This window comes from Porites lutea, chromosome 1 (genome assembly GCF_958299795.1).
Source record: "Porites lutea chromosome 1, jaPorLute2.1, whole genome shotgun sequence".
NCBI lineage: Eukaryota > Metazoa > Cnidaria > Anthozoa > Scleractinia > Poritidae > Porites > Porites lutea.
The window spans coordinates 56,358,651-56,371,157 of NC_133201.1; the positions used below are offsets into that span (position 1 = coordinate 56,358,651).

The 12,507-nt window shown below is 40.6% G+C and overlaps 1 protein-coding gene across 1 annotated transcript; it reads right to left on the reverse strand.

Annotated features, from left to right (window-relative positions):
- Window positions 1-6,905: 6,905 nt before the first annotated feature.
- LOC140922659 (collagen alpha-5(VI) chain-like) lies at window positions 6,906-12,292 on the reverse strand. The gene is made up of 6 exons (XM_073372652.1): window positions 12,183-12,292; window positions 11,282-11,511; window positions 9,368-9,565; window positions 8,398-8,807; window positions 7,333-7,523; window positions 6,906-7,019 (listed from the first exon to the last, which is right to left on the reverse strand). Exons 1-5 carry the CDS (start codon window positions 12,269-12,271, stop codon window positions 7,335-7,337), a joined length of 1,116 nt encoding a protein of 371 aa, XP_073228753.1. The 5' UTR covers window positions 12,272-12,292; the 3' UTR covers window positions 6,906-7,019; window positions 7,333-7,334.
- Window positions 12,293-12,507: the final 215 nt, after the last annotated feature.

The following is a 12,507-nucleotide window of genomic DNA, read 5'->3' on the forward strand; positions in this document are numbered from 1 at the left end:
AAACACCTAAGGAACTGTGGAAAGAACACCAGGAAATCTGCTGATGCCGTTGCCGAGTTTGCAATTAAGTTTTAGGGCTCAGAATGCTCTCATTTATTCACGACCTCCTAGCGTGCGAGTCCAAATTCCGAGGATGATGTTATTTACTTTAGAGCGCTTTGCTGGGCCTCCTAAAGGAAATCTGTGAAATACAAACAGCTGTACAAAGTCAAAATGGTACTTCAGAGAAACGGCAAACGCAAAATTCTAGCTGCCGAGTGTGACAAGCGAGTATGCTCAGCCGGAAAAAGTGGTTGTTGCTACCATATGATGGCGGTAATCTGGAAACTGCATGAAATATCCAGACAAGTTCAACCTACTGATAACCGTAACTGTACCTCCAAACCTAGAAAATAGGGGAATACCAGGAAAGAGGACTGTACAACATAAGCCAACTTTAAAGACAGAGAAACTTTTTAAACCCTGCCATTCCTCAGACATCCAGGGAAGAAAGTATCGAAGTGTCCATCCCATGCACGCTGTTCGATCCAATTTCAACAAAATCACGTAAGTTAGACCTAGAATATTAAAGTTGAAAGATTGAAACAAACTATACAAAAACAGTTTATCCTGCTGTTCCATTTCCGAAAATGATCCCTGATGGGGATAGTATCAAGTTACACAATTGTTGAAGAAGTTGCGTATGGGTCTGCACTTTACGTCAGTCGATTGACATTTTTCATTGCTTGCAGGTTCTTGACCTTGAGAAAGCAAGTTTTGTATGAAAACATGAGTCTAAATCGTTATTTAAGCTTGTAGTTGAAAACAAACAACATAAACAGCTGATCGATCGCGCGAAGCCGGATAAAGTACACCCTTTCCAACAGTTTCTTTTATACGGCGGCATTATAGACAAAACTTTAGTTGAGCAACGGTCAATTTTCCTATCTCTACTTCACTAAAGCTAGCACCAGGAATGTCCTCTGGAGTAAGGTCGACTTGATCATCCTGCATGTTAGTTATTTCAAATTTGCCGCGAGGGCTATTGAGACTCACTTCCATGCAGCTTCCGGTTTTTTCTCGAATCGGAGTATTGACCTAAAACAGCAATACCCTCGTGACATAGTCCCTTTAAATGAGGATAATTTTATCTATGACAATCTTTGTGGAGCACTTTTACCCCTGCCTTATCGATTTTCATATGCTCTCTCCATGACTGGAATCAAGGCATCTCCTCAAAGAGAAATACTCCCTTGTCACGGATTGCACATCTCTACAACAGGCAATGCCTGCGTTGATATTAAAGCTGTGTTGAGCCAGGAGGTAACAAGCGTGTGGTTTTCTTTTTTGATAGCGGAACTCCCGCGCAGCGAAGCACCATGGGTAGAAAATTTGGTTATCTATTTCGTCCGTGCGTACGTCCGGCCATTCATGTTCTAAAGCGGATGTGAAATGTCTTACTTACTTGCTAAATAGTCCAAAACATATAAAATTGTGTTTAACTTGATATTGGACATCCATCATAGTTATGATCAATTGACATCAGTCATATAACGTATCCGCTGACCAGTGTCGCATGACCGCATCGCGGGCTCAGGTGTCCAATTCATTGAGGTGACCTATTTTTAGGTAGGTACTTCACATATGATTATTATTATGTACCTAAACATACCTATTATTATTGTACTTTATACAACACCATATATACCCCTAATCAACACCATATACTCCTATACATCACCATACACCACTATACATCACGATATACCCCTATACAACACCATATACCCCTATATTCCCCTATACAACACCATAAACCCCTATGCAACACCATATATACCCCTAATCAACACCATATACCCCTATACATCACCATACACCATATACATCACCATATGCCCCTATACAACACCATATACCCCCATATACCCCTATACAACACCATACACCCCCATACATAACCATAAACCACCTATACATCACCATACACCTTATACATCACCATATACCCCTATACAACACCATATACCCCTATATACCCCTATACAACACCATACACTCCCATACATAACCATGCACCCCTAAACATCACCATACATCCCTATACATCACCATACACCCCTACACATCACCATATGCCCTATACAACACCATATACCCATGTATACCCCTATACAACACCATATACCCCCATATTCCCCTTAACAACACCATCCATCCCTATACATCACCATACATCCCTACACATCACCATACACCCCTACACATCACCATACATCCCTACACATCACCATACACCCCTACAGGGACGTATGGTGATGTATAAGGGTGTATGGTTATGTATGGAGGTGTATGGAGATGTATAGGGGTGTATGGTGATGTATAGGGGTGTATGGTTTTGTATGGGGATGTATGGGAATGTATAGGGGTGAATAGTGATGTATAGGGGTGTATGGTGATGTATAGGGGTGTATGGTGATGTATAGGGGTGTATGGTGATGTATAGGGATGTATGGTGATGTATAGGGGTGTATGGTGATGTATAAGGGTGTATGGGAATGTATAGGGGTGTATGGTGATGTATAGGGGTGTATGGTTATGTATGGAGGTGTATGGTGATGTATAGGGGTGTATGGTGATGTATGGAGGTGTATGGTTATGTATGGAGGTGTATGGAGATGTATAGGGGTGTATGGTGATGTATAGGGGTGTATGGTTTTGTATGGGGATGTATGGGAATGTATAGGGGTGAATAGTGATGTATAGGGGTGTATGGTGATGTATAGGGGTGTATGGTGATGTATAGGGGTGTATGGTGATGTATAGGGATATATGGTTATGATAGGGATGTATGGTGATGTATAGGGATATATGGTGATGTATAGGGGTGTATGGTGATGTATAGGGGTGTATGGTGATTTATAGGGGTGTATGGGGATGTATAGGGGTGTATGGTTATGTATGGAGGTGTATGGTGATGTATAAGGGTGTATGGTTATGTATGGGGGTATATGACGATGTATAGGGGTGTATGGGGATGTATAGGGGTGTATGGTTATGTATGGAGGTGTATGCTGATGTATAAGGGTGTATGGTTATGTATGGAGGTATATGACGATGTATAGGGGTGTATGGTGATGTATGGGGTGTATGGTGATGTATAGGAGTATATGGTGTTGTATATGGGTATATGGTGTTGTATAGGGATATATGGTGATGTATAGAGGTGTATGGTGATGTACGGGGGTGTATGGTGATGTATAGGGATATATGGTTATGTTTAGCGATGTATAGTGATGTGTATGGGTGTATAGTTATGTATAGGAGTATATGGTGTTGTATAGGGGTATATATACAGGGGCACCCAACGACCGTTTTCTGGGAAATGATCTGAAATGGCTCCTTATGCATCTTAGAGTGCTTTAAAAGCAATATAAATGAATAATTCGCATCGCTAAAAAAATTTGATCTGTTCGGTCGTCCTAGGCGTGGTTTGAACCTCTCGAATTTTTTAGGGCTGTTTTTCGCCTTTCCCGAAAATAACAGCCTACAGTGAAAGCTTTCCGAAAACATAAGATTACCTGACGAGCTTTTCCCTTGACCGAAATTTTTAGGGGTCCTTTCAAGTTTTCTCCGAAAACTTTATCTAGTGTGGGAATGTCTCCGAATTTTCTAGGGCGACGTAGAATGTATAGAAAATTCTAGGTGTAAAAGAAAAGGGAATTAAGTGATTTTAAACCCAGTTGAAACGTCTAATGAATGTATAGAAAATTCTAGGTGTAAAAGAAAAGGCATTTAAGTGATTTTAAAGCCAGTTGAAACGTCTTGTACCCTGCCGAGCTCATTTCGCACGGCACTTGCGGAAAAATCTGAAATACGGCATGGCACTGACTGATTACAACGCACATTGAACGCAGTCAGCTAAGGCAGTTGGCAGAGTTGAGATCAGTTGGGATGGCCCAGGGCACGGCTTAGGCTCGATTACCAGCCGCCGTTCGGGAAAATGAGCCCGCACTCAAAGACCGGACCCGGGAGACGGCGGAAATCGAGCCTAGGCACGGCTCAGTGTTCTCCTTTGTGTTCGTTCCCAAGGGGTCAGGGGTAAGGTGCTCTGGGTGCTAAGGTAATAGGAGAGGACAGCTGATGGGGGGAGTGTGAAGAATACAGAGAATAGGCGGAATAGGTCAAGTAGGCAGAACGCAGGATGGGATAGTAAAGATCAGAAGATTACGCTTTTTATAACAGTTCTTTGAACAGTTTAAACAACTGTTTAATCGGGTACTTTTTCCTGTATTTGCACAAAATGAATCACCTGAGGTAACTCAGCTCTCACTAAAAAGAGTCGAGGTTCATTTTATTTGTTAGTCAAAATGGCTACAAATAATTAACGGCCTTTTTGCATCTCCATTTTCAAGGAAGGCAATTGGAAAATCCAAGTTGAAACAGAAAACAAAATTTCAAAGCTTGTCATATCCATACTCTGCAGATCATTAACTTCTCAGTATTCTGAACAACTTGTTACTATAAATAAAACTGATCATTTGTGGAAGTGTTATTAAACCAAAATTTAAAAAAAAGACTGGACGATGAGGCCTTATTTTTATTTATATAATATCATTCAACATAACATTAGCCTTGCACTTCGCCTCCGTCGCATTTGCTTTAACCCAGACAATTACAAACTACGTATTAACGAAGTTATAGATTACCTTACTAATCGCGGCTACGACAAAACCTTTCTTAAGACCCAAATACAACGAGCTTCCGACATTCCCCTCGGTTGACGCACTTACAAACAAACCCAAGACTCAGACTGAAACCACCCCTTTCATCAATGCTTAATTATAATCCAGCATTACCCAACCTTGCGCATATCATTCACAAGCATTCTAACGTGTTGTACTCATCAGATCGCTGTAGAAATGTTTTTAAAAACCTTCCGTTAGTAGCTTATCGCCGTTGTAAAAATATTAGCGACATCCTCGTTAGAGTCCAGCTTACTAACAGCACCGACAGTAACTCACGACCCACCCCCGGTTCCTTTCGGTGCAACAACAGGAATTGCACCACCTGTCCCTATATACTGAACATGGCCGTAATCAATACACTTTTCATTCTACAGGTGAGACTCACCACATCAAATCTCACATCACTTGTGAAACTTTCAATGTTATCTATTTGATTCAATGTCGCCTGTGTAATCTACAATATATTGGAGAAACTAAACGTCGCCTTAAAGACCGTTTTAATGAACACAGACGACCTATACTCAACCCTACTGGTAATTACATCCATACTGCAGTTTCAGAACACTTTCTTACCAGTAATCATTCCGACAATCATATGCTTTTGATTCCTATTGAAAAACTTAAAAATGGGCGTGATTCTTTCAGGAAAGCACGTGAAGCCCACCTTATCCATAAAGGTAAGACAATTGAGCCTCTGGGCATCAATAAACGTGATAAGCCGTAACTATATCAGGGGCACCCAACGAGAATATAGTTCAAAACCACTAAAACTTAGCATTGTTAAACGTATTTTGGTATTTAAACAGTAGATATAGGCATATTTTTATCCCCTAAAAATGTTTCATCTGTTCGGATTTCCTAGCTGAAAGTCTAGTGATCCGAAAATTATAGGGATCAAAATTTACCTTTTCGAAAATTTCAGCCAGAAAAAAGGCTCCCGAAAATTCTAGGTGACCTTTTTAGAGTAAAAATCCGTTAAAAATAGGCAATTATACCATATTTTAGATGTTCGAAAATCCTAGGAGAAACAGGCAAGCAAGAAATTTTACACAAATGTTCCGAAAATTCTAGTTCTCAAATCGTCTTCCGAACAGATATTTTCCCGAAAATTGTCGTTGAGTGCCCCTGGGTATATGACGATGTATAGGGGTGTATGGTGATGTATGGGGTGTATGGTGATGTATAGGAGTATATGGTGTTGTATATGGGTATATGGTGTTGTATAGGGATATATTGTGATGTATAGGGGTGTATGGTGATATATGGGGGTGTATGGTGATGTATAGGGATGTATGATGATATCTGTAGGTGTTTATAGTGTAATAATAATAATATATAGTAAGATATAATAAGTATATTAAGGTACATAATAATAATCATATATGAAGTACCTACCTATTTTTAAAAGTTCTGTGCTGACCAGTTATGGTAATTCAACTGATTGCAGGCTCAGAAAACTTTTATTTAGAAAGACATTTCTTAAGAGTTCCCAAGAGAGCTTTGCATTTGGCCTTGGCTAAACCTGAATATCAAGCCTTCAGCTTTGAAGCCCTGAACCCAGATACTCTTGTTTCTGTTTGAAGACATTGTCAAAGCCATGAGACTGATGATTATGGGCGAGTTTTAACGGCTTATCTTCGACGTGAGCCACTGAAAGTGAACTTTGCTTCTTGACGGTGTAGCGAACGGAAATGTTGCCGGATTCTTGATTTTCATCATGCTAATTAAAATGTTGGTCACCCAACTAAATAAATTAGCCAGGAGTGTCAATCACATCAGCCGGTGGCTGCCTTTTTCTAAACCTACTCAAATATATAAAGTATGTAGGGAGTAAGCACTCTTGTGACTGGTTGATTACGGCGGAGTTGGGAAACTCGAATAAAGAATTGCAAAGTCGAGGGGGTATTAAGGAGTGATCCGGGGGAGACCCTAGAAAATGTTAAAATTACAGCCGTCGGAAATGCGTTCCCGAGCATAATAACGGGGAAATTAATTGCTGAAATTCAAGATTTTTTTGCAATTTTGTAATGTTCGCTACCTTTTTGTCGTAACTTTTCATGCGCGTTTTTTACGTCAACGGTTCAGCCGCGAAACCTCCCCCACCTCCGTCCTTTAGATGTGCAAAAGCGAACGAATTAACGATTAAACAAAATAACAACTGAGCTATTTCAGAGGAAGTTCTCTGTAGGCATTACAGTAATTTATTGCTCTCTTTGACATCTTTGCAACGTTTGACATGTAACTAAATCTATCTTTTTTCACTTAATACTGAGCTTCTTTCCATGTTTTCACCTGAAAAGAAAAAACAAAATAAGCCATAGACATTAACTACGATCTGTATAATAGACTTAGGTTCAAAAGAACAATGTCTTGGTGTTTGGCACGATAAATTACCAACTGGCGCCTCGGCTTGAAAATCGTTGAAAAGACACTGACACAAGCACAGCTTGTGGTTTTCCTGGCTAACAGCAAGGGACACGACTTTCAAACTGCAGGAAGTCGCTCGAAGAGTACTTTTAATTTCTTGGCTTTCAGAGTGGCATAGCTCGCAATATTGAGCTTTGGTGCTATATTTTTGAGTACGTAAACAATACTTAATACTCACTCTTAGGCATATTTCAATTTAGTTTTCATCGCTGCACAGGATTTTTGAACAATCTCGTCCAGCTTGGACACAAGTTGGTCAAATTGTTGTACGTGAACGACGTTGTCTGGTTGTCCCATGGCGATCTCATTCAGTTCTTTGTTATCCACGCTCGGGCCGACTCCGATTGCAACGACCTTCACCCCCCTATCCTGTTTGTGAGAAATCAAGATACTCGTTACTCTCTTTTTTACCTGGAAAGCGCATGAGTAAAAGGGTCAAGGAAGAGGAAAAGTCAGTTTTCTTCTCTCCCTTATCCCCCTCCCTTGTCAACTCCTCTCTCAGTGGTATGGCTTACTTCAGAATTGAATAAACAGTAATAAGAAGCAACTCAAATACAAGGAAAGAAATTTATTATTATTCTTTATTATTATTATTATTATTATTATTATTAGTACCATTATTATTTCCAATCGTTTAAAAACCATCGAATATTCATACATTGTGTTAATAAAATTCGAGCTGTAACAACTGCAAGCAAGCTCTTTATTTCGAATGATGCGCGAGGGAGAGATCATTTATATTGTCCCGAGGTTACGGCTTTTCAGTCGAGATTCTGGGTTGCCTGTGCTTTGAACAACCCACGCAATCGTTTTGCAAACACTGCATGGGAAGAAAAAGCCTTAAAAGTTTAAAAAAACTCAAATCTTAGTTTTTCTCAAAGCTTTAGTTTAACAACTCACACAATCGTTTTGCCAACACTTCATGGGAAGAAAAAGCTAGAAAAAGTGAGAAAAAAAACTGAAAGCTAGGTTTTTCTTTCAAGAATCAGTTCGATTCGTTTTCTTCTAAGACAATTCACATCTCAAGGAAAAACAAACAGAATACCAAACATGTCACTGAAGAGCCGAAGGGCAGTCTGGCCGAATGGTAACATCCCAGAGCCTCTGAGTCTCTGTCGACCTGGATTTGTTTGGATTAGTTAAGTTCACTCCCACTTTAAGCAATTGTATTTATCATATTAAACTATTGCAGTTAGCGTCTATTTGAAGAAAAGTGTGTGTGAAGGTTTTAATACATGTTTACCTTGTAAGCTTTGAGAACTTTCTTGTAAGGTTTCGATCTCGAGCTAGTCTTTCCATCTGTTAGAACAAACAGTACATGAGGAACATCAGGTCTCTGACCGTGATCAACTTGAAACATCTCCTTCATGGACTTATCCATCGCTATGTCCGTCCTAGTCCCTCCCGGTTGGTACTTTAGATTCAAGATGGCTTTTTTGAGAGCGACGGCGTTCTTGGCGCGGTCTGAGTTAAAGTCCCAGTCCAGATACGCTCTGTGATTGTAATGAATGACAGCAACGTGTGTCATTCGATGCGAAATGTGCATCTTGTCTACCAGCTGGATTAGGAAGGCTTTCACTTTCTCGTAATTTTTGCGCCGAACGCTGCTTGAGGAGTCGATGTCGATGCCGACATCCATCACCTTATCACAGTCTGAAAGGAAAATAGGAATAAAATGAATAAGCTACTTTAAACGCTTTTCCTTTAAGGTTCAGTTTTAAATTGCTGTTCAACCAAGCATTTCAAACCATTAGAAATGTCGGTCAGCCATTTTAAAAGCCTTGACTTGAAGATGCTAAAATAGACGTCACACATATTTATTTCTTTAAACAACTTTTAATTTTTAAAGCTTTTTTGCTTTTTTTGGGTTATCCTATCATTAAAACCTTTTCCAGGAAACTTCATTCTCAGTGATATCAAACCAGCTAAGAAATTAAATGCAACCGGTAGTAATAACAATAGTCCCCGTTTTTTCCGTTAATCCTCATGGGTTTGCTTGGCTTCGTAGCCATTTTTTTGCGTTTTTCTTCTGATACTTCCGTTTATTTTATTCGGGGACAAATGGATCATTACACCACTTTGAAAAATTGTTTACGAGCAAAGAAACCTTAAATGTACGGTTTTTCGCAGTAGTTTAATTCTTTAAGGCCTGATTTGAGCTAAGGTTAGAGGAAAATTAAGTAAACTGTTTATCGAGGCAATGGCTGTCTTACTGTTGCATTCCTGATAACACATCGTTGAATCGTCTGGCCAGCCAAGTCGGCGACATGACTTTCCATTACCTTGTGGTCTGGGATTGGTGCAGGTCCTCTCACGTGATTTTCGCCCTATTCCACATGACTTGCTGCATTTACTCCATTGAGACCACTGGGAGTAACCACCGTCAACATCCGGGCTCTGAGGACCTGAATCTGGAAAGGAAAATTATTACTTAACTGGAGGTCTTGTTTTGGGATGTTTATGTGAAATGTTTGGACCACACATAGGGGGCGGTTTACATGAGAAAACTCGCACCGGCGTGAGTTTCATACCGGGATGACTTCTTGATTTCGTAAAGCGTTTACATGATGACTGGGTCACTTCATATCACGTTTCTCTGAAGATACTCTTCATGTTGATAAGCTAGTAATAGTTGACACTACAGCTAACCCCGCCACAAGAAAACCACAAGTAAAGGTGTGATTAGAAGTGGTAAGTTTTTGCTATTTCTTTTTCACTTTTTACGCAAGGTAACACTTAAAACAAAGACTTTATAGAAGGACATCTGTGAGCAGGGGATACGTCAGCGCAGAATTCAGTTAATCACTTAGCGAATTTCAATTCCGTAATGGTGGTCGTCCATCGTTGTGCTAGTGATAAGCTAGCCGTTGATTCACTCGTTTGTATAGTGAAACTTGCTTGTTTGTGGACGTAGACTTTGTATTCCCCCAAAGAGAGTTGTGTCTGGCAAATCGTTGCTAATCAAAGATTTGTGAATGGTAAACTCGTGTTTGGCAAACTCTGAAAGGGTATATATACGCTCCTTATAACTATATATATACGCCCCTTATAACTTCATCGGCGACGGACTTGATAAGAATGACATTAGAATCCATATTGTCCGGGGTGCAGCCGCCGTCGTCTCGGAGTGTGCTGAGTCGTCCTCGACCAAGTTGGGGACAGGGCAATGTTTGCCGGAGGGCCAAAGTCGTATGCTGATTTTAAACTTTCCAACCGGGACATTTATTAGTCTTACTTGATTTACCCAAAAGCAACTGTAACATTCGTCACGAACAAACATCCAACGAGTAGTGAAATATGATAAACGACAATCTGACACTAGTAGAGGTTCTGTTGTGCAATTAATCCCTTTGAACACGTGCATGCGCCCAAAGGGGTTAACTTAAAGAGTGTCTTTTGGTCCATTACTTTCAAAACGCCTGCTATAAGACCAAAGCGGTCCCTTTGGGCATTTTCTGTTTTACGTCATCCTAACCAATTCATACTTGCGGGCGTCAACAATAGTAACGTCATCATTACCCAACGTTTCCATGCGGCCCCTGATCAAACAAATCGGGTCTAGACTTTTTTCCTTATACTGACTGCATATTTCAAGTGTAAGATTAGTATTTTTGTATATATACGCGCGAGCTGCTAGGATGCCTCTTCGGGATTTCGAGTGGTCATTTCGCGTTTACATGATACCCCTACCGGAGTCAGAAATTCTCGCTCTGGTACAATAACAGCGGTGAACTCACGCCGACCTGACATTTTGTGGTGGTAGCATGTAAACAAATACGGAGCCACGAGAGGGAACCAGATTGAACTCGCGCCGGTGTCATGTAAAACACCCCCTTACTTTAAAGTGTTTTAACGCTGGAAACGTAAATTTGGCGGGTTAGCAATTAATATGGTGACACTTATTATGCGCGAGCGGTCCGCGGCCAGATACGGCGAATGTGAAAGCGCTAACCCTGGGATACACAGCCTGCGAATATAGCAGTGTCACCTCGCTCCTCGCCACTAGGGACATTAGGGAACTTAACCCTTGTTTAAGTTCCCTGTTCCGGGTGAGGAACATCCCTTGCTGTATCTCCAGGCTATGGGCTATCAAACATTTTGATCCGACACTAACTGATGGTTCTTACTTGATGTTAGCTTATAGATGTAGTTAGTAAGCTGCTGCCCGACACATTCCTGATCTTGAGCTTGTACGCAGGCGGTTGGTTTTTTAAGATTCATGATACATCTGTCTGACACGCCGGCGCGACTGTAATTGAACTCGGCGAACGGTCCGCTCCAACACTCGCCGTAAAACTGCAGACCAAAGTAATTATAACCTTTTTGCAGGGCTCTTTCGGCACAGCGACAGGCAAGGCTAAAGGGAGTAAATCAAACTTGTTTAATAATGTATTTAGAATGAAATTTCAAACGTCAACTTAGACACTTATGTCCAGAAATGCATTCAACGGCGAAAATGGCAAATCTGGCAAAAATTTGCCAGAGGGTTGGCGAAAATTCCAGGGAGATGTTAAGAGCCGCGCCTTGTATACTGGCGCATTTGACGAAAATGTCAAATTTGACAAAAATGGAAATGTGACGAAAATGGCAAATTTAGTGAACATTTGCAATTTTAAATAAGATGACAAGAGGCTCCCCTTGTAAAGTGACAATTTTGAAGAAAATGGCGGATGTGACAAAATTAGCGAATCTGGCGAAAAAATTGCCATGAGTTTGGCCAATATTCAAATTAGATGGCAAAAGGGCTCCGGCCTTAGCGAGTGGCGATTTTGATGAAAATGGCGAATCTGTGGCTTGATAGGATGGATAGATGGACAGAATATTGAGATAGATAAATAGAAATAGAAATATACATATGTGTATATGCATGTTACTGCTGTAGTTATGACCTAAACCTGATGACGCGAAGCTTGGATCTATTCTAATCACATGGTATCTAGTTTTCCTTCATTTAGAGTTATTGATTTCTTGTGCTATACAATGTAAAGTAACAATACTATTGTATGCGTTTGATAAAATTTACCCTACCTGTGAATCGATTCTTTCCACTTGTGCCAGTTCAGAAGATAACCCTGCTCATGGTATTTACTGTACCTATCCGTGTCGTTCAACAGCATCTCAGGGAGTAGTCGGGAAGGTTGTCTATCTTGGTAGCAACCAATTTTTGTCCATTCTCGTTTGCATGTGGAGAAATTGTTTTGACCTGTTTTGTTATCAAAACCAAGCTCTTGTCAAAACACATAGCCTGTTTACAGACCCCATCTCCCCTCAGGAACGCAGGCACCCGAGTAGGCGCAGTCAGTCGGGTAGGGAGAAAGGGCGCGACGAAAGTTTTAAGTATGGGCGAAAGAGC

Excerpts from the sequence above, each read along its gene's own strand:
- LOC140922659 (XM_073372652.1), bottom strand. The coding sequence starts at position 12,271 with ATGCTGTTGAACGACACGGATAGGTACAGTAAATACCATGAGCAGGGT. Across the intron at positions 8,808-9,367 it reads GTGTTATCAGGAATGCAACA|ACTGTGATAAGGTGATGGAT; the intron begins GTAAGACAGCCA and ends TTTTCCTTTCAG. Across the intron at positions 7,524-8,397 it reads AAGTTCTCAAAGCTTACAAG|GATAGGGGGGTGAAGGTCGT; the intron begins GTAAACATGTAT and ends TCTCACAAACAG.